Here is a 19,941-nt window from a genome sequence, read left to right on the forward strand (position 1 = left end):
GAATAAAATTTGAGGTAGCCCTTGTCTTACAAAAGTCTGCCCACCCCTGCGCTACAGTGTATCATGTCGGACAGACATTGGTAAATCTACCCATTTGAATATCTCACCTGAATGGTGAGATTTTGAATATCAGGCCCTGGATGTCAAATAGATCTAGGACAACACAGATGGGCTAATTCTACAGAGCTGTTAAGTTTTATTTTAAAATGTACACAGTACAAATGCATATTTGTGCAATCTACTGAAACAGGACTGACAGTGAAGTATTAAAGGCTATGCATCACTTTCGTATCCCTTTAAATTAATAGCACAAACATTCCTACCATTATCTATAATGTAACAGACACATATAATAAATACAATGATAAAGGACAGAAAGTAACTGCTGTAGTTTGGTAACTTACTCATACTCAAGCAGACTGCCTTTGCTCTTCATAGCAAGGTAACTTCTTGGTGCATGTCCAATGTGCCTATTATAGGGAAAATATATATAAATGATAGACATTTATGACCATCCAATATCCCTCTATTGACAGATGGTATCATAGTTTCACACAAATGAAGCATTTCAACATAGAGAAATATTTTTTCATAGAGCTCATTTACTTTATTAAAACTGATAAAAGAGAAATATAAAATCAATTAAGGGAACAGGATACACAAAAGTTCTCTGTTCTATCTAAAAGAGAAAGTTTCAGTGCTTTGTTTCTTGTTCCTGTACTGAATAAACCGACTTTGGGCTAGATTACAAATTGAGCTCTAAATTATAGCTTTCCTGCAAACGGGCAAATTTGCGTGATAATTAATTAGCCATTACAATTGGCTGGTTATTGCTACCGCAAGATCTGGTTATTTTTCTAAAAGTGCCCCAAATGCCCTCAAAATATGGGTATTGTAGTTTTTAATTAAAAAAAAAGTAGCATTTTTTTTTATTAAAAACCACTGCACTAGGCAGTTTTTGGGGTCTAAAGTTGGTGGGAGTGGGGTGTTAAAAAAAACGGCACTGAAAAGTGCCTTTAAATTGCTGTCTATGGAAACTGTGTGTTCCCTTAGGCCCCAATGTAAATATATATGTATATGATTATATACATACAGTATATATTTAAAAATGCTGCCCATCGCTGCGCTAATTAACCCCTTTGCTGCGCTACTTACCCTCTTTGCTGTGCGAGGTTCTGATGCCGTCTCTGATGGCATCAGAACGAGTTTACTATAGGAGCCTATGGAAGCGCGCTCTTGTGAGAACAATGCTTCCTAGCAATGCGAAACACACGCTCGTGTTTGCATTGCGATTTACTTGTAATACCAGTGCACATTATCGTGCGCTGGTATTACATAGTCTAGTGCTAATATTGCTTGATTACAAGCGATATTTACGGCTCCACTTGTAATCTAACCCTTTATGTTAAGATTTCAAGGTGCTTACTGTCCTTTTAAGTAAACATTTAGTTTTTCCATTTATCTTCCCTGGGACATCTCTTCAATACTTATTTTGCTCTTAAGTTTGTCTTGCATTAAGTTATAGTGACATAATGCTAAAAATTATGATTTGAAACTAGAAATGGACAGAAATGACAAATAATGTGAATGCTATTGTCCTACCCATTTTTATCCTGCACTTTCCACCAATTAGGATCAGAAGTGTCCAGGGGCATGTACTCTTCCCCTCTGCAGAGCACTAATTCTAAAGGGTTTGTCGTTTTGTAATCATAGAGTGCTAGTGCCCAGCCAGGCTCCAGTAGATTTAGCTGTAGACAAGATGGAGAAGAAGACATGAAACACAGACATAACTTTAGCACACAGAGTAACTGCTTCAGTTATTGCAGGCAGAAATATAAAACGTGAGGAATGGGGATTTTAGATGCTAGTTGCTGACAAAGTGAATTAAAGGCACCACATGCTGGAGATGGTCCATGATCTTTCAACAAAAAAAATAGCTAAATTTATCAAGCAGTAAAAGCAGCTTCTGAACTTGAATGGTGTCATTTGCCCAGCTATGCTCTCACCCAAGAACTTGTGATTGTTGTGACTTTTAATGATGTCAAAAGAAAACAGAACTACTACCTACTTCCTAAATACAATATTATGAGAAGACATGTAGGGGTCAATTTATCAAGACCGCTGCTCCATAATCTGTCTGCCCTGCTCTACGATCGGGTTGATTGACACCCCCTGCTAGCGGCCAATTGGCCACGAATCTGCAGGGGGCGGTATTGCCCCAGCAGTTCACAAGAACTGCTGGTGCAATAATAAATGCCGACAGCGCACTATAATAAATAGACCCCGTAGACTGGAAGTATATTTCAGCCAATTAGATTACAAATCCCACCCTGTGAGAGGTGTGAATGAGATGTTCTGCAACACATGGGACATCTAGCAGTGTAATTTACATATTTGAAGAGCTGCCCAGACAACCCAATAAAACTTTTTAGTTTGCCTAAAGGTAATATCCAGCCCTAGATTTTCCTCCCTCAAATTCATGTACTAGGTCTTGTGGCTACTTTTCAGGGCCCAAAACAATAAATTATTCTTTAGTAGATCTAACATTTTAATTAGTGTTTTAAAAAAACACATATTTAAGGAACTATGGCAACTAAAACAAATAGGCCTTGTCATCTGATAACTTGCCCTTCTTGGTCTGGTCCTGCTTTCTTTGGCTATGGAGACACTTCTCCCCTTCACAGCATGAATTGCCCTGACTTTCGTCCAGCAGTCAGACTAAGCGCTCTCTCCTCACTAGTACCCACCTCTTTAACTCCCTATGCATGGTGCTGACCTATGGTAATAAGGGTCAAATTGCAATATATAATAGTAATTCAATCCCTTGGTTGCACATATTCTTAGTAATCAAGGGTTTAATCAATGGGGTGCTTGTGTTCCAGATGATCAATGGGTGAAATCACTGCTGCAAGTTTTTTTATGCAGCATTGAGTTAATGCCATTGATTTCTCAAAAATGTTCTTGACAACATTTAGTTCATGTTTCAGGTATTTAATGAGTTGAACCACAGTTTTATGTTTTCCAGGCAATTAAAGGGGAAAAACCTGGTGTATTTGTGTTACTGTCAATTAGTGGCTGAAATCACTGTTTTATGTGTGTCTGTGTTTGTTTGATACTGACCACCAAAAGGTGCAACTACTGTTTGTGTTACTGAGAACCAAGGGTTTAAATTACTGGTTTGTGATTGGGTATTCTGATATTTGTACACTACATCAGATGTAAAGCACTGAAAATATTGGATTTACATTTCACCCAAATCTGTATTACCATGATGATCATCAACTTACCCGGTTGTCATCTGGTGTAGGTGGCAGAGGCTTCTTTGTGGCTAAAAAAAAAAGAAAGATAAAATCAATGATAGTATCAATAGCGGAAACAACTCATAATTTCAGTAATTGTGAGAAATAATTTTGCAGATAAAATAAATTTGACCCCCAAACCTTACAGTTTAGGAATATGCTATGTTAGAGCAGAGACAGACAATCAGTTTTACAGGCATAATTCTAAATGTATTTTAGTAGGACAAGGAATACTCATTTTGTTTTACAGTATTAGAAAAGCATTTAGAAATAGAAAAGTGATTAAAAGTGAGAGGCTGACATAAGGACACTATTTAACCCCTTAACGACTGAGGACGTGCAGGGTACGTCCTCAGAAAAAAGGCAGTTAATGCCTGAGAACGTACCCTGCACGTCCTCAGTGTGGAAAGCAGCTGGAAGCGATCCTGATCACTTCCAGCTGTTTTCCGGTTATTGCAGGATGCCTCGATATTGAGGCATCCTGCAATAACATTTTTTACCCCTCCGGTGCAGAGAGAGCCACTCTGTGGCCCTCTCTGCACCGGACATCGATGGCCGCATTCATTGGTGGGTGGGAGCTGAAGTGGGAGGTGGGTGGGCGGCCATCGATGGCTTCTTGGTAAAAGAGGGGGGCGGGATCGGGGGCGGGATCGCCGGGGGCGCGCACGGGCGCGGGATCGCCGGGGGCGCGCACGGGCGCGCGCGCGTGCACGGGGGGTGGTGGGCGGGCGCGTGCACGGGGAGGGAGCGTGTGGGAACCACTTACACTACAGAAAGGGTTTTTTTATTATGGGGAGAAAGGAGGGATAAAATCCCTGAATAAAGTAATCTAAGGGATCTGGGAGGGGGTGGGGGATTAGTCTTGGGGGGGGGGGAAGCTACACTGCAGAAAAAACAAAAATAAAAAAAAAATAGACATTTTTACATGCAAACTGGGTACTGGCAGACAGCTGCCAGTACCCAAGATGGCCCCCAATAAGGCAGAGGGGGAGGGTTAGAGAGCTGTATTGGGGGGGATCAGGGAGGTTGGGGGCTAAGGGGGGAATCTTACACAGCAGCATATGTAAATATGCTATATATAAAAAAAAGGATACCTTTTATTTTAGTACTGGCAGACTTTCTGCCAGTACTTAAGATGGCGGGGACAATTTTTGGGGTGGGGGAGGAAAGAGAGCTCTTTGGGAGGGATCAGGGGGTCTGATGTGTCAGGTGGGAAGCTGATCTCTACACTAAAGCTAAAATTAACCCTGCAAACTCCATACAAGCTACCTAATTAACCCCTTCATTGCTGGGCATAATTCACGTGTTGTGCGCAGTGGCATTTAGCGGCCTTCTAATTACCAAAAAGCAACACCAAATCCATATATGTCTGCTATTTTTGAACAAAGGAGACCCCAGAGAAGCATTTACAACCATTTGTGCCATAATTGCACAAAATGTTTGTAAATGATTTCAGTGAGAAATCTAAAATTTTGAAAAATTTAACGTTTTTCTTTATTTGATCGCATTTGGCGGTGAAATGGTGGCATGAAATATACCAAAATGGGCGTAGATCAATACTTTGGGTTGTCTACTACACTACACTAAAGCTAAAATTACCCCAAAAAGCTCCCTACATGCTCCCTTATTAACCCCTTCCCTGCTGTGCATAATACATGCATGGTGCGCAGTGGCATTTAGCGGCCTTCTAATTACCAAAAAGCAACGTCAAAGCCATATATGTCTGCTATTTCTGAACAAAGGGGATTCCAGAGAAAAATTTACAACCATTTATGCCATAATTGCACAAGCTGTTTGTAAATAATTTCAGTGAGAATCCTAAAGTTTGTGAAAAAATTTGTGAAAAAGTGAACAATTTTTTTTATTTGATCGCATTTGGCGGTGAAATGGTGGCATGAAATATACCAAAATGGGCCTAGATCAATACTTTGGGATGTCTTCTAAAAAAAAATATATACATGTCAAGGGATATTCAGGTATTCCTTACAGATATCAGGGTTCCAATGTAACTAGCGCTCATTTTGAAAAAAAGTGGTTTGGAAATAGCAAAGTGCTACTTATATTTATTGCCCTATAACTTGCAAAAAAAAGCAAAGAACGTGCAAACATTGGGTATTTCTAAACTCTGGACAAAATTTAGAAATTATTTAGCATGGGTGTTTTTTGGTGGTTGTAGATGTGTAACAGATTTTGGGGGACAAAGTTAGAAAAAGTGTGTTTTTTTCCATTTTTTCCTCATATTTTATATTTTCTTTTATAGTAAATGATAAGATATGATGAAAATAATGGTATCTTTAGAAAGTCCATTTAATGGCGAGAAAAACGGTATATAATATGTGTGGGTACAGTAAAAGAGTAAGAGGAAAATTACAGCTAAACACAAACACTGCAAAAATGTAAAAATAGCCTTGGTCCCAAATGGACAGAAAATGGAAAAGTGCTGTGGTCATTAAGGGGTTAAACATGTTATAAAATTTTTATATGTAAAAAAGATATGCTAAAGCTGCATGTTTTGAATTTCAAGTTAACAGGAAGTGCATGTTTGTGTACACTAAATACAAAAATTACATTTTCATGATTCAGATAGAAGGTGCAATTTTAAGAGACTTTTTATATGCACACTTTCTGAGGCACAAGCTACTACTGAGCCTGTGTACAAGTTCACAGGTGATTGGCTGATGGCTGTCACATGATACAGGGGGGCCAGGAAAATAAAAAAAAAATGAATTCACCAGAAGAAAAATCCACTGCTTATTTGAAATTCAAGTTAAGTGCTATTGCATTGTCTTTTTTATTGTGCACTTCTTATTATTAGTATGCAATTCTATTACATTTAATGGTCATTTAAAAGGACAGTTTACACCAATTTTCATATAACTGTATGTAATATACACCATTATGAAGAAGAATATGCACAGATACTGGTCTAAAAATCCAGCATAAAACCATTTAAAAACTTACTTAGAAGCTCCCAGTTTAGCACTGTTGATGAGGTTAGGCTGGGGCACCCATTGAAATGGGCTGAGAAGAGCAGACCCTCCCCCCTTCCCTGCATATGAAAACAAACAGGAGAAAGCAGGAATCTGTAGACTTGAGTTTAAATCTGATACTTTAGGGCTTGGTTAGGAGTTTGAAAATCAGCACAAAGCTATAAAAAAAATAAGCATAACTATACATTGTTACAAAAACACTCACAGATGGGCTATATAAATAGATAATCTACAAAACATTTATGCAAAGAAAAAAAAATTTAGTGTACAATGTCCATTTAAGGCCTGATTGATCACTGCTGCTTTTTTGGTGGACAGGGACACACATTACAAAAATTTTTCTTTTCTTAGTACAGGAAACCCCCCCAAAAACTGTAATTCATTTTAAAATGATCATTGCTAGATACATGAAAGAAAAAATAACAACTTTAAAATACAAGGGGCAATGTACTGTAAACTACCCCCTCCCCTTTAATGTGTTCGCAATGATCCTTTGTACTTGCAGTAGCATTATAAATTGTTTACAAATAGCCCCTTTACTTTTATTTTATCATTTGAAATAGCTGTTGTTTAAACCACCACCTATATTTAAAATATCAGTACTGTACTACTGGCTGTAGAAAAGCTATGTAAACAAGATACATCTTTAGAAATCAACCTCTCAGTAGGACAGAATGGAAGAGACATGGAGGCCAATTTATCAAATGTCTGTCGGACCTGAACCGACAGTGCGGATCAGGTCCGACAGACATCACTGAATGCAAACAGCAATACGCTCTCCGTATTCAGCATTGCACCAGCAGACTCGCGGCCAATCAGCCACCAGCAGGGGGTGTCAATGAACCCGATCGTACTTGATCGGGTTGAATTCCGGTGATGTCTGTCCGCCTGCTCAGAGCTAAAGACCGCTTGAACACGGCCCTTGAAGCTCCATTTGGAGCTTGATAAATGGGCCTCTATGTTATTTAAAAGGGTGTTCCCATAGCAGCTTTGAATAAATTAAATCTACACAGCCCGAGTAGATTTTCTTTTTAATGCCACTTCAAATATGGTGCTGTTTGCCTACACATGTTGTATGCTGCAGAGTAATGGCTTAAATCAGTATAAATTGCTTTAGTTGGCCATAGTAGAAGATACAAGATATGCAGATTTTTGTAACATAGTGCTTAATAGCGGATATCTATCTATCTAGATAAAATATCTATCTATCTATCTATCTATCTAGCTAAAACGGTGCAAATGTGGTTTAATAAAAAATGTATTAGTACATGGATATTTTTAATATATATGAATGAAAAAAGCCATCAGTATCTAAATGGAACATTAAACACCATGGGGTCAATTTATTATTGGCCGCATTGGACCATTCCATCCTGTTTCCGCGCAAGCCTTTAGGCTCGCCGGAAACAGGAGCTAAGAAGCAGCGGTCTATAGACCGTTGGTCCTTAACTCATACGCCACCTCTGAGGCTGCATACAGCAATCCGCCCAATCGCATAAGATCGGGCTGATTGACACCCCCTGCTAGCGGCCGCGAATCTGCAGGGGGGCGTATTGCACAAGCAGTTCACTAGAACTGCTTGTGCAATGCTAAATACGGACAGCGTATGCTGTCCGCATTCAGCGATGTCTGGCGGACATTATACACTACAGTGTATCATGTCCGCCAGACTTTAATAAATTGACCCCTTAGGCCAAGATTACAAATGGAGCAGTATTTGGTGAGAGACTTCTAGTGTAAATTGTGCTTAAGTGAAATTCATACCATAAGTATACTTCAAGCTACTGTGCGCTTGTATTACAAGTTGAAAGTGAAGTTTTCTCACACAAGCAAAGATATCGCTCTAAGATACCAGAAACCTACTAGTTTCACATTATACAAAATGCAAATGATTAATACAATGCTCATACACCAGATTGTACAGTGTGAAATGGCAATAGAAATTTGCATGTGCAAGTTAACCTTTCAATTCCAAAAGAATAGCAAGACTTGTAAATAAATTATTAATACACTTGAGCTGAGCATTAAGGGTATACAGCATATGTGTATATGATGTGTTATTGATATTTATTATACTGTAGAATTGTTAATTATATATTTTTTCAAATTTCATTTACTGACACTGTAAAAAAAGTTTTTTAATCTGGCGAGGATTGCAGGACCCCATTCTGCACAGTGAGAAATTACAGTTTATGCGAGAACGAAGTGGCTCATTAGTTTCAAGGGTAGAAATAGCACCTTTTTACAAAACATGGTTTTACATTGTGTGAAATGTTTAAAACACCACTGTTGTAAACAGTAAAAGCTTTTTATGCAAGATATTAATATTCTGTACTTTTAATCCTGTTTCTAAACCAAAACATTTTTACCCACATATTTTTACTTTATATTTGTATAATGAGAATAGTGTAAATTAACATTACGCTAGCACAAACATTAAAGGGACACTAAACACTAAACACATTTCATGCACCTCACTCTAATCATAGATGCTGCCTCTACAGAACCTAGGTTACACTGCAGATAATATATATTTAGTGTTTAATGTTCCTTTAACCCCTTAATGACCGAGGACGTACGCCACACGTCCTCAGAAAAAAGGCAGTTAACGCCTGAGGACGTGTGGCGTACGTCCTCGGTTTGGAAAGCAGCTGGAAGCGATCCTCATCGCTTCCAGCTGCTTTCCGGTTATTGCAGGATGCCTCAATATCGAGGCATCCTGCAATAACAATTTGTACCCCTCCGGTGCAGAGAGAGCCACTCTGTGGCCCTCTCTACACCGGCCATCGATGGCCGCAATCGTTGGTGGGTGGGAGCTGCAGTGGGAGGCGGGTGGGCGGCCATCGATGGCTTCAGATACACAGAGGGGGGCGGGATCGGGGGCGGGAGAGTCAGGGGCGCGCACAGACACGCGCGCGTGCACGTGGGATCGGTGGGCGGGCGCGTGCATGGGAGGGAGCGGGTGGGAACCGCTTACACTACAGAAATAATTATGTAGTAAGTAGGAGGAAGAGGGGGAGTAAATGCCCCCAAAAACTAATCTAAGGGATCTGGGAGGGGGTGGGGGTAGGGGTTGGTCGTGGGGAAGCTACACTACAGCAAAATGTAAAAAAAATAAATACAAAAAGAGGAAAAAATATTGTTAACTGGGTACTGGCAGACAGCTGCCAGTACCCAAGATGGCCCCCAATAAGGCAGGGGGGGGGGGTTAGAGAGCTGTTTTTGGGGGGGATCAGGGAGGTTGGGGGCTAAGGGGGGATCCTACAAAGTAGCATATGTAAATATGCTAAAGATGTATTTTTTTTTTTTTTTTAAAAACTTTTATTTTAGTACTGGCAGACTTTCTGCCAGTACTTAAGATGGCGGGGACAATTGTGGGGTGGGGGAGGGAAGGGAGCTGTTTGGGAGATATCAGGGGGTCTGATGTGTCAGGTGGGAGGCTGATCTCTACACTAAAGCTAAAATTAACCCCGCAAGCTCCCTACAAACTACCTAATTAACCCCTTGACTGCTAGCCATAATACATGTGTGATGCGCAGCAGCACTTTGCGGCCTTCTAATTACCAAAAAGCAACCCCAAAGTCATATATGTCTGCTATTTCTGAACAAAGGGGATCCCAGAGAAGCATTTACAACTATTTGTGCCATAATTGCACATGCTGTTTGTAAATAATTTCAGTGAGAAACCTAAAATTGTGAAAAATTTAGCGTTTTTTTTAAATTGATTGCATTTGGCGGTGAAATGGTGGCATGAAATATACCAAAATGGGCCTAGATCAATACTTGGGGTTGTCTACTACACTACACTGAAGCTAAAATTAACCCTAGAAGCTCCCTACATGCTCCCTAATTAACCCCTTCACTGCTGGGCATAATACACGTGTGGTGCGCAGTCGCATTTAGCAGCCTTCTAATTAGTAAAAAGCAAAACCAAAGCCATATATGTCTGCTATTTATGAACAAAGGGGATCCCAGAGAAGCATTTACAACCATGTATGCTATAATTGCATAAGTTTTTTGTAAATAATTTCAGTGAGAAACCTAAAGTTTGTGAAAAAAATTGTGAAAAAGTGAACATTTTTTTTTATTTGATCGCATTTGGCGGTGAAATGGTGGCATGAAATATACCAAAATGGGCCTAGATCAATACTTTGGGATGTCTTCTAAAAAAAAATATATACATCTCAAGGGATATTCAGGGATTCCTGAAAGATATCAGTGTTCCAATGTAACTAGCGCTAATTTTGAAAAAAAGTGGTTTGGAAATAGCAAAGTGCTACTTGTATTTATGGCCCTATAACTTGCAAAAAAAGCAAAGAACATGTAAACATTGGGTATTTCTAAACTCAGGACAAAATTTAGAAACTATTTAGCATGGTTTTTGTTTGGTGGTTGTAGATGTATAACAGATTTTGGGGGTCAAAGTTAGAAAAAGTGTGTTTTTTTCTATTTTTTTCCTCATATTTTATAAATTTTTTTATAGTAAATTATAAGATATGAGGAAAATAATGGTATATTTTGAAAGTCCATTTAATGGCGAGAAAAATGGTATATAATATGTGTGGGTACATTAAATGAGCAAGGGGAAAATTACAGCTAAACACAAACACCGCAGAAATGTAAAAATAGCCTTGGTCCCAAACGGACAGAAAATGGAAAAGTGCTGTGGTCATTAAGGGGTTAAATACATACAGGCATTTTATGAAGTAATTTGCACATTGTTTGTCCGATGTTGCGATTGTGAATAATGTATTCTATGTGCTATGAGACTTTACATATAACTGGCCAATTAATATATTTAAATATTTAAATTTCAGGACTGTTAGGATCCTTTCAGATATTTCACTATCAAACCAATCCTGGCCGGTAGTCTTGTTATCCCGGCGTCAAGTGGAGTGAAAACGAAAAATCTATTAGGATAGTAGCGATAGGACCCAGGAGGAAGATGACTATTGTATAGGAGAATAATAATGAGCTGAATACCAGGAAGAGACCTGGAAGGTCAAAGCGGAGTCGACAAGCCAGGGGTCAAACCAAACAGTCACAGGAAGCAGAATCAGAATCCAGAAGAGTAGTCAGGGAAATCCAAGGTCAGAACCAATCGGGCAACAAACAAGGTGAAATCAGCAGGCAGAAGAATAGTCAAAGGAGGTCCATGTCACAAGCCAAAGTTCGATATCCAAATATATAGCACAAAACACACCCAGAGATAAACTCAATACAAGGGCAATAGAAAAGAGAAACTGAATGGCATTTAAAGGAAAAAGTGCGTCAAAGGTGACGCGAGACGGAGCAACCTGGCATCAAAATAGTATCATGGCAACCTGGAGTCATAACAAGGACTATAAAACAGATTTAAACATAACCTTAAAGGGACATTAAACCCTAAATATATTTAACGCATCCTCCTCTCATTATAGGTGACAACACTTTAAAACCTAGGTTATATTGCAGATATCTAAAGGTGAGTTGCTGCACATGTGCAAACACACTAGCAGTGAAAGCTAGATTTCAAAATGGCAGCACCCATAACTAGATACAGGCGGGGGAATAACCTTAATAGTATGCTTATGATTTGTATTTAGTGCTTAATGTCCTTTTTAATTAATGGCATAAGTGTGTTTTGTCTATGCACAAAAGCAATGTTCTGTGTCTTGTTATAGTTTGAAAATAATACTTTTTGTGGTTTATGATGTCCTGTATAAGCAGAATTACTTTACCAGAGCTTTTCTCTGTTAATATTATTACAGCATGAGTACAAGGGTTAAGCATGAATCTGTAAGATGTTTTTACCTTGCACTTGTCATAGAATGTATAGGGACCGTTAGCTTTTGCAAGCTTGCGCAACTTGTAATAGGAGTTCTAGGTGTAAAAACGCTTCAATCTCACAAAATTGTTTGCACTTCTCACTGTAACAAATGCGCTTGTGACTTGTGATATATCAATTGTGGTATAAGCCTAAAGATATTCCATGCAACCCCTTTAAAGTGATAGTAAACACAAAAAATGTTATTGTTTAAAAAGATAGATAATTCCTTTATTTACCATTCCCCAGTTTTGCATAACTAACACTGTTATAGAAATATACTTTTTAACTCTGTAATTACCTTGTATCTAAGCTTCTGCTGACTGCCTCCTTATCTCAGATCTTTTGACAGACTGGCATTTCAGGCAATTACTGCTGACTCTTAAATAACTTCCCGTGCATGAGCAGTATCACCTAGATTACGAGTTTTGCGTTACGGCTTTAACGCTGAAAAAATGTTCATTTCAGCGTAAAAACTGTAACGCAGCCATTAGGATTCTTGTCCGTATAGCTATACCGCAAGCATTTTAGCCTGTAACGCAACGTCAATCCTGCACTCAAAAAAAATGACGTTTTTGCGTGGGATTTCCACAGCGCCGGTATTACAGGTTGTGCGGTGAGGTTAAAATGCTTGCGTTCCAGCCTATACCGACACGATCCGTTCTGCTATCTGAGACCAGTAGTTATGAGTTTTGCGCAACAAAACTGTTACACAAAACTCATAACTAAAATGTTACAAAGAACACTAACACCCATAAACTACCTATTAACCCCTAAACCGAGGCCGTCCCGCATCGCAACACTAAATTAAAGTTATTAACCCATATTCTGCCGCTCCCCAACTTCACCGCCACTAAATAAAGTTATTAACCCCTAAACCTCTGGCCTCCCACATAACCGCCACTAAATAAATCTATTAATCCCTAAACTGCCAGCCCCCCACATCACAAAAAAACTAAATTAAACTATTAACCCCTAAACTTAACAACCCCCTAACTTTAAATTAAAATTACAATATCCCTATCTTAAAATAAATAAAAACTTACCTGTGAAATAAAAAAAACTAAGTTTAAACTAACAATTAACCTAACAACTATTATACTAAAATTAAAATAACTACCAATTAAAAACTAAATTACACATTAAAAAAACCCTACACTACTAAAAAAATGTAAATCTAAAATTACAAAAAAATAAAAAATACTAGATTACAAAAAATAACAAATAGTAAATTACACAAAATTACAAACACTAAATTACAAAAAGTAACAAACGAAATTATCCAAAATAAAAACAATTACACCTAATCTAATAGCCCTATAAAAATAAAAAAATCCCCCGCAAAAAAAAAAAAAACTCTAGCTTACAATAAACTACCAATAGCCCTTAAAAGGACCTTTTGTGGGGCATTGCCCTAAAGAAATCAGCTCTTTGACCTGAAAAAAAATATAAAGACCCCCAACAGTAAAACCCACCACCCAACCAACCCCTCAAAATAAAAAACCTAACTCTAACAAAAACCTAAGCTGCTCATTGACCTTAAAAGGGTATTTAGCTCTTTTAATAAAGCCCAAACCCTAATCTAAAAAAAAACACCCAAAAAAAGTTAAAAAAACCTAACACTAACCCCTGACGATCCACTTACAGTTTCTGAAGTCCTAACATCCAGGTGGCGAGAAGTCTTCATCCAGGCGGCCAGGCCTTCATCCATCCAGGAGGCGTCTTCTATCTTCATCCCGGAGGCGTCTTCTATCTTCATCCCGGCAGCGTCTTCTATGTTCATCCCGGCGGCGCGGAGTGGGTCCATCCTTCAAGACATCCGGAGCGGAGCGTCCTCTTTATACGGTCGCCGCCGTACACTGAATCTTCAATGCAAGGGAGCCTTTTCAAAATGCATTCCTATTGGCTGATTTAATTTTTTAAATTCAAATCAGCTAATAGGATGAGAACTACCGAAATCCTATTGGCTGTTCAAATCAGCCAAAAGGATGAGAGCTACTGAAATTCTATTGGCTGTTTTGAATAGCCAAAAGATTTTCAGTCGCTCTCATCCTATTGGCTGATTTGAATTTCAAAAATCAAATCAGAAAATTGGAATGTAAGGGACGCCATTTTGAAAAGGCTCCCTTGCATTGAAGATTCAGTGTACGGTGGCGACTGTATAAAGAGGACGCTCCCCGCCGGATGCCTTAAAGGATGGACCCACTCCACGCCGACGGGATGAAGATAGAAGACGCCACCAGGATGAAGATTGAAGACGCCGCCTAGATGGATGAAGGCCTGGCCGCCTGGATGAAGACTTCTCGCCACCTGGTTGTCCGGACTTAAGAAACTGTAAGTGGATCGTTGGGGGTTAGTGTTAGGTTTTTTTAACTTTTTTTGGGTGGGTTTTTTTTTTAGATTAGGGTTTGGGCTTTTTTAAAAGAGCTAAATGCCCTTTTAAGGGCAATGCAAAAGCTCTAAACGCCCATTTAAGGGCAATGCCCATACAAATGCCCTTTTCAGGGCAATGGGTAGCTTAGGTTTTTGTTAGAGTTAGGTTTTTTATTTTGGGGGGTTGGTTGGGTGGTGAGTTTTACTATTGGGGGTCTGTATTTTTTTTCAGGCAAAAGAGCTGATTTCTTTAGGGCAATGCCCTACAAAAGGTCCTTTTAAAGGCTATTGGTAGTTTATTGTAGGCTAGGTTTTTATTTTTATTTTGGGGGGGCTTTTTATTTTTATACTGCTATTAGATTAGGTGTAATTGGTTTTATTTTGGATAATTTCGTTGTAATTAAGTGTTTTTTATTTTTTGTGCAAAAGAGTCTGGACACCGTCTCACCCTCTATGCCTTTCAAATAAGACTAAGATCTCTCATCTTAGTCTAAAATGTGTGATATTAGGGAATACTGAAATATGAAAGGCGCTAGACAGCTGAGGGTTCAGTTATAATTAGTCAGTGACTGTTATTATAAGAAGTAATTTGAATAAGTATTAACTAAAATTTAACGTAGTTTACGTTCAGGTGTAACAAGGCCCATATGGGTATTGAAAGTATTTTGTATAGCAGTTTACGTAGGAAAATAGATCCAACAATTATTTCAGATTATTAAATGAGATTTAATCAAAACAAATAAAAAATGCATATGTAAAATACAATAAAATATGGTTGTGGCCACAACTAAAAAATAATTCGTTACAATAGCGAATGTTATAAAATGGATCTAAACCATACACATTACTAAAATTAAACTGGTATGTGATTATACTAACTGATCAAAAACATATCCTGTAGACCTTTAGATAACATTAATAGTTGAATATTTATAGTAGATGCATGATAGTGAAAACAAACATTTGATCGTGCTGAATTTAGAAAAGTCTTATGTAAGGTTACACTTGGTGGTTTAAGATAAGAACTTAGTAGTAGGGAAAAACAGCCGTGAGAATGATTCTTGGTGATTTTGTTATTTAGTAGTAAGTATCAAAGTATCAAAGTGTATCCTATGATGTTAGTTCAACAGATGTCAGAAGAACTGACAGTTCCAAATCGTGACTGAAGTGTTAAACAATGTATCCAAATTTGGTTGTGACTTCTTTCGAGTTTTAGGTGGTTCTCCAGTGATAATTAGTATGCAGCTGTGTGATACGTGAAGCTTAGTATGCAGCTGTGTGATACGTGAAGCAATAATTTGTTCAGAGTCAGTAGTTGATATTCTTAATATTTGTATGTCCGATATTAGTAGCAGTGCACTTCTGAAAGTGTTAGGAAACTTGTGAGTATAATGTAATATATACGGCTAATAACAGACTTACCTGGCTGCGCTCCCTGGCCGGCGTTGTCCTTGCACGGCGGAAGTACTCGCAGCCGCTTCACTGTCAGAAGTAGCCTTGTTTATTCTCCGCTTGTTCCGTGAAGTCTTTGTATTAGGTGAAGTTTGGTTCCTCTTATAATCAGCAGTAGTCTTGGAATAAGCGAGTCTCAGGTATAGTAGATCCACAGATAACGTCTACGCGTTTCAGCACTCTTGGTGCCTTTATCAAGATGTTTTCTGTGGATAATGTCTAGTCTTTTAAAGCGTTCATCATACCCGTATGTAAGACCCGTATGTGGAAGTAAGGTCCTAGAGGTAGTTTGATCTAGTTCTGATATACATTCTCATATCTTAAAGGACATTTCTGGCTGCGCTCCCTGGCCGGCGTTGTCCTTGCACGGCGGAAGTACTCGCAGCCGCTTCACTGTCAGCAGTAGCCTTGTTTATTCTCCGCTTGTTCCGTGAAGTCTTTGTATTAGGTGAAGTTTGGTTCCTCTTATAATCAGCAGTAGTCTTGGAATAAGCGAGTCTCAGGTATAGTAGATCCACAGATAATGTCTACGCGTTTCAGCACTCTTGGTGCCTTTATCAAGATGTTTTCTGTGGATAATGTCTAGTCTTTTAAAGCGTTCATCATACCCGTATGTAAGACCCGTATGTGGAAGTAAGGTCCTAGAGGTAGTTTGATCTAGTTCTGATATACATTCTCATATCTTAAAGGACATTTCATGCAGTGTTGTGATCCTCCCTCCCGTCTCCCTGGCTCTGTTTTTTATTTTTTGTAATTTAGTGTTTTTAATTTTTTATTTTCTGTAATTTTAGATTATTTTTTTTTTAGTAGTGTTAGGTTTTTTTAATGTGTAATTTAGTTTTTTTAATTGGTAGTTATTTTAATTTTAGTATAATAGTTATGTTAGGTTAATTGTTAGTTTAAACTTAGGTTTTTTTAATTTCACAGGTAAGTTTTTATTAATTTTAAGATAGGGATTATATAAGTTTAACATAAAGTTAGGGGGTGATAGGTTTAGGCGTTAATAGTTTATTTAGTTTTTCAATGTGGGGGGTTGGTGGTTTAGGGGTGATAGGTTTATTTAGTGGCGGTGATGTGGCAGGCCAGAGGTTTAGGGGTTAATAACTTTATTTAGTGGTGGCGGTGTCGGGGAGCGGCGGAATAGGGGTTAATAACTTTTATTAGTGGCGGCGATGTCGGGAGCGGCAGATTAGGGGTTAATAACTTTATTTAGGTGTCTACAATGTCGGGGGTAGCAGATTAGTGGTGTTTAGACGTGGGGTTTATGTCAGGGTGTTAGGTTTAAATGTAACTTTTTTTTCCCCATAGACATTAATGGGGTTGTGTTACAGCGATCGCCATTCCTTGCTTCAGGTGTTAGTTTTTTTTCTAACACACTCTCCCCATTGATGTTTATGGGGAAAGCGTGCACAAGCACGTCAAAGCAGCCCTTGGATTTTGTGCGGTATGGAGCTCTTGCCACCATATCTCATGCAACTTTTGTTGCGTTCGTTTCGCACCCTCTATAGCGCAAAACTTGTAACCTAGGGGAATGTTATTTATCTGAAAGACATGAACTAACACCCTCTAGCTGTGGAAAAATGTCAAATTCATTCAGATAAGAGGCAGCCTTCAAGAGTTTAGAAATAAGCATATGAGCATACCTAGGTTTAGCTTTCAACTAAGAATACCAAGAGAACAAAGCAAAATTGATGATAAAAGTAAATTAGAAAGTTGTTTAAAATTGCATGCCCTATCTGAAACTAAAAGTTTAATTTGGACTTTACTATCCCTTTAATTACTGATGCCACCATTTTGGAATATAAATTTCACAGAAGGTATTTGAGAGAGAGAGAGAGAGAGTTGCTGCACATATGCAAACACATCAGCACTGGAATGCAGTGAATACTAGTTTCTAGCGTGGCAGCCCCCATGACTAGAGGAGAGGGGAAATAACTTCAATACTGTGCTTATAAAAAACATTTGCACTTCAGATGTTTAAAGAAGGCTCATAAAATAATTATATCTGCAAATCATAGTTAATATTAAGAATATTAGATGAGGGTGGGGAACTGGTTCTTGAAGAGCTTGTTTATAATGTTATGTATACACATTAAAGGGACATTAAACACTTTGAGATAGTAATATAAAATGATAAATCATATACATAAAAAAACTGCAATATACGTTCATTATTTATTTTGTCCCCTTTTCCTGTAATTCCATCCTGAAATTGTGAGCATTTCAGTTCCTGTTAGAAATGGAAGTGCAGAACAGTTATATTTCACACAGCCATTGGCTGCACACTCTAGTGACCTATTTATAACTGTCCCTAATTGGCCACAGCAGAGAAGGTAACCTAAGTTACAACATGGCAGCTCCCATTGTTTTATAGACACCATGGGGCATATCTATAAAGGTGCGAGCGGACATGATACGAAGTAGCGTATCATGTCCGCCACACATCGATAAATTCCGACAGCACACGCTGTTGGCATTTATCATTGCACAAGCAGTTCTTGTGAACTGCTGGTGCAATTGCCTCCCCCTGCAGATTTGCGGCCGCTAGCAGGGGTGTCAATAAACCCGATCGTATTTGATCGGGTTGATTTCTGTCCATGGCCACAGAGCAAGTGGACAAGTTATGGCCTTGCTGGAAACAAGGGGCTTCAAGCTCCTTACACTTATTTTGTCATTATTTAAGCAGCTAATGACACTTTAATAAAATACATTTACATGTTATTCTCAATCTTTGACTGCGTCATTCTATCTAGCATTTATTTAGTGTTTAATGTCCCTTTAATACTGCTGTTGCAGATGTTTGATTTGCCATTTTGATAGTGAACAGGGTACTTTTTTTTTTACTGATGTCTATCAAACCCGTCATCCAGATGTAAGATACAGTAAAATCTGCAACCACAGTGTTGGTGGGAAGTAGCAAGTTATAAATATTTAACTTAAGTTGAATTTCAAAGTAGAATGAAAGATTAAATCTATGTTATAAATACAGAACAAGTTGTCCTTTGCCCTTCTTGTATCAATTACTGTAATATCCTATATCAAATCTTATATTAAATCCTATCCTATATCAAATCTTATATTAAATCCTATCCTATATCAAATCTTATATTAAATCCTATCCTATATCAAATCTTATATTAAATCCTATCCTATATCAAATCTTATAGCTATATCTAGTACTTATAGCTATATCTAGTCAGTGTATAGACAGTGTAAATAACAGTCTTTCTTTCCCTCTCTTTTCATACTATTTTCTCTACTATGCGTTATTAGTTTACCATCAGGTAAGTACTAAAGCAAGTATTTGACTTTTTAAAAAAAATCTTTTGATTGAGGTATGTCAGAACATAACAAAATACAATTCACGTTTGGCAAATGACACAAGCAATCTTTTGCAGGTGCCCAGACTATTACATCATAACCTATGTCCACATTATACATCATTAATGTACACAAAAACTAGAGTGACCCAATCCTAGTGGACCTCAAGGTATAATGGTACACTTGTAAGAACATAATAATAAAACCTCAAATGATTTTCTTTTAATATATATTTCAAGATAGTGTTATTTAAACAAACAAGAGTTAAAACGAACACACTCCTTCTATACAGCACCATAAAATGACTATCCAGAATAAATGAGCATGAGTTCACCCTTAAGATCAGAATTATAGGGGGAGGGTAATATTTTTAAAAATAAGATAAGAAGCATACATTTATTTCTATATAGAAATAAGTTTAACTGGGTAATATTCCATTATACCTAGGAGTTTTGTCTTATATATTCCATAAGGGGTATAAACTATAATACTCTAGCAGACTAGAATAAAAGTACCAGTGTTGTCCCATCAGCCTATAAGTCATTACTCTATGCACCTGTCAGAGGTCTTGTAACACCTAGATTACTTACTAGAAACATATGCTTCTTAGAATTAAGTCACATACTTGAAGTTTGGAGAAAAGTTTAATAGAATCTGTGTTCCTCTGTTTATCCAGTAAACAGAAATAAGTGTGTGTGTG

General features: G+C 38.1%; 1 protein-coding gene across 1 annotated transcript in view; it reads right to left on the bottom strand.

Moving 5' to 3' along the window:
* ITK (IL2 inducible T cell kinase) overlaps positions 1-19,941 on the bottom strand; it is a 205,506-nt gene that overhangs the window by 78,059 nt on the left and 107,506 nt on the right. The window contains exons 5-7 of the mRNA XM_053718791.1: positions 3,288-3,328; positions 1,603-1,748; positions 405-470 (exon numbers count right to left, since the gene is read on the bottom strand). Coding sequence (XP_053574766.1) covers positions 405-470; positions 1,603-1,748; positions 3,288-3,328 — 253 coding nt within the window. The remainder of the gene's footprint in view (positions 1-404; positions 471-1,602; positions 1,749-3,287; positions 3,329-19,941) is intronic.

This window comes from Bombina bombina, chromosome 6 (assembly GCF_027579735.1).
Source record: "Bombina bombina isolate aBomBom1 chromosome 6, aBomBom1.pri, whole genome shotgun sequence".
Taxonomy (NCBI): domain Eukaryota; kingdom Metazoa; phylum Chordata; class Amphibia; order Anura; family Bombinatoridae; genus Bombina; species Bombina bombina.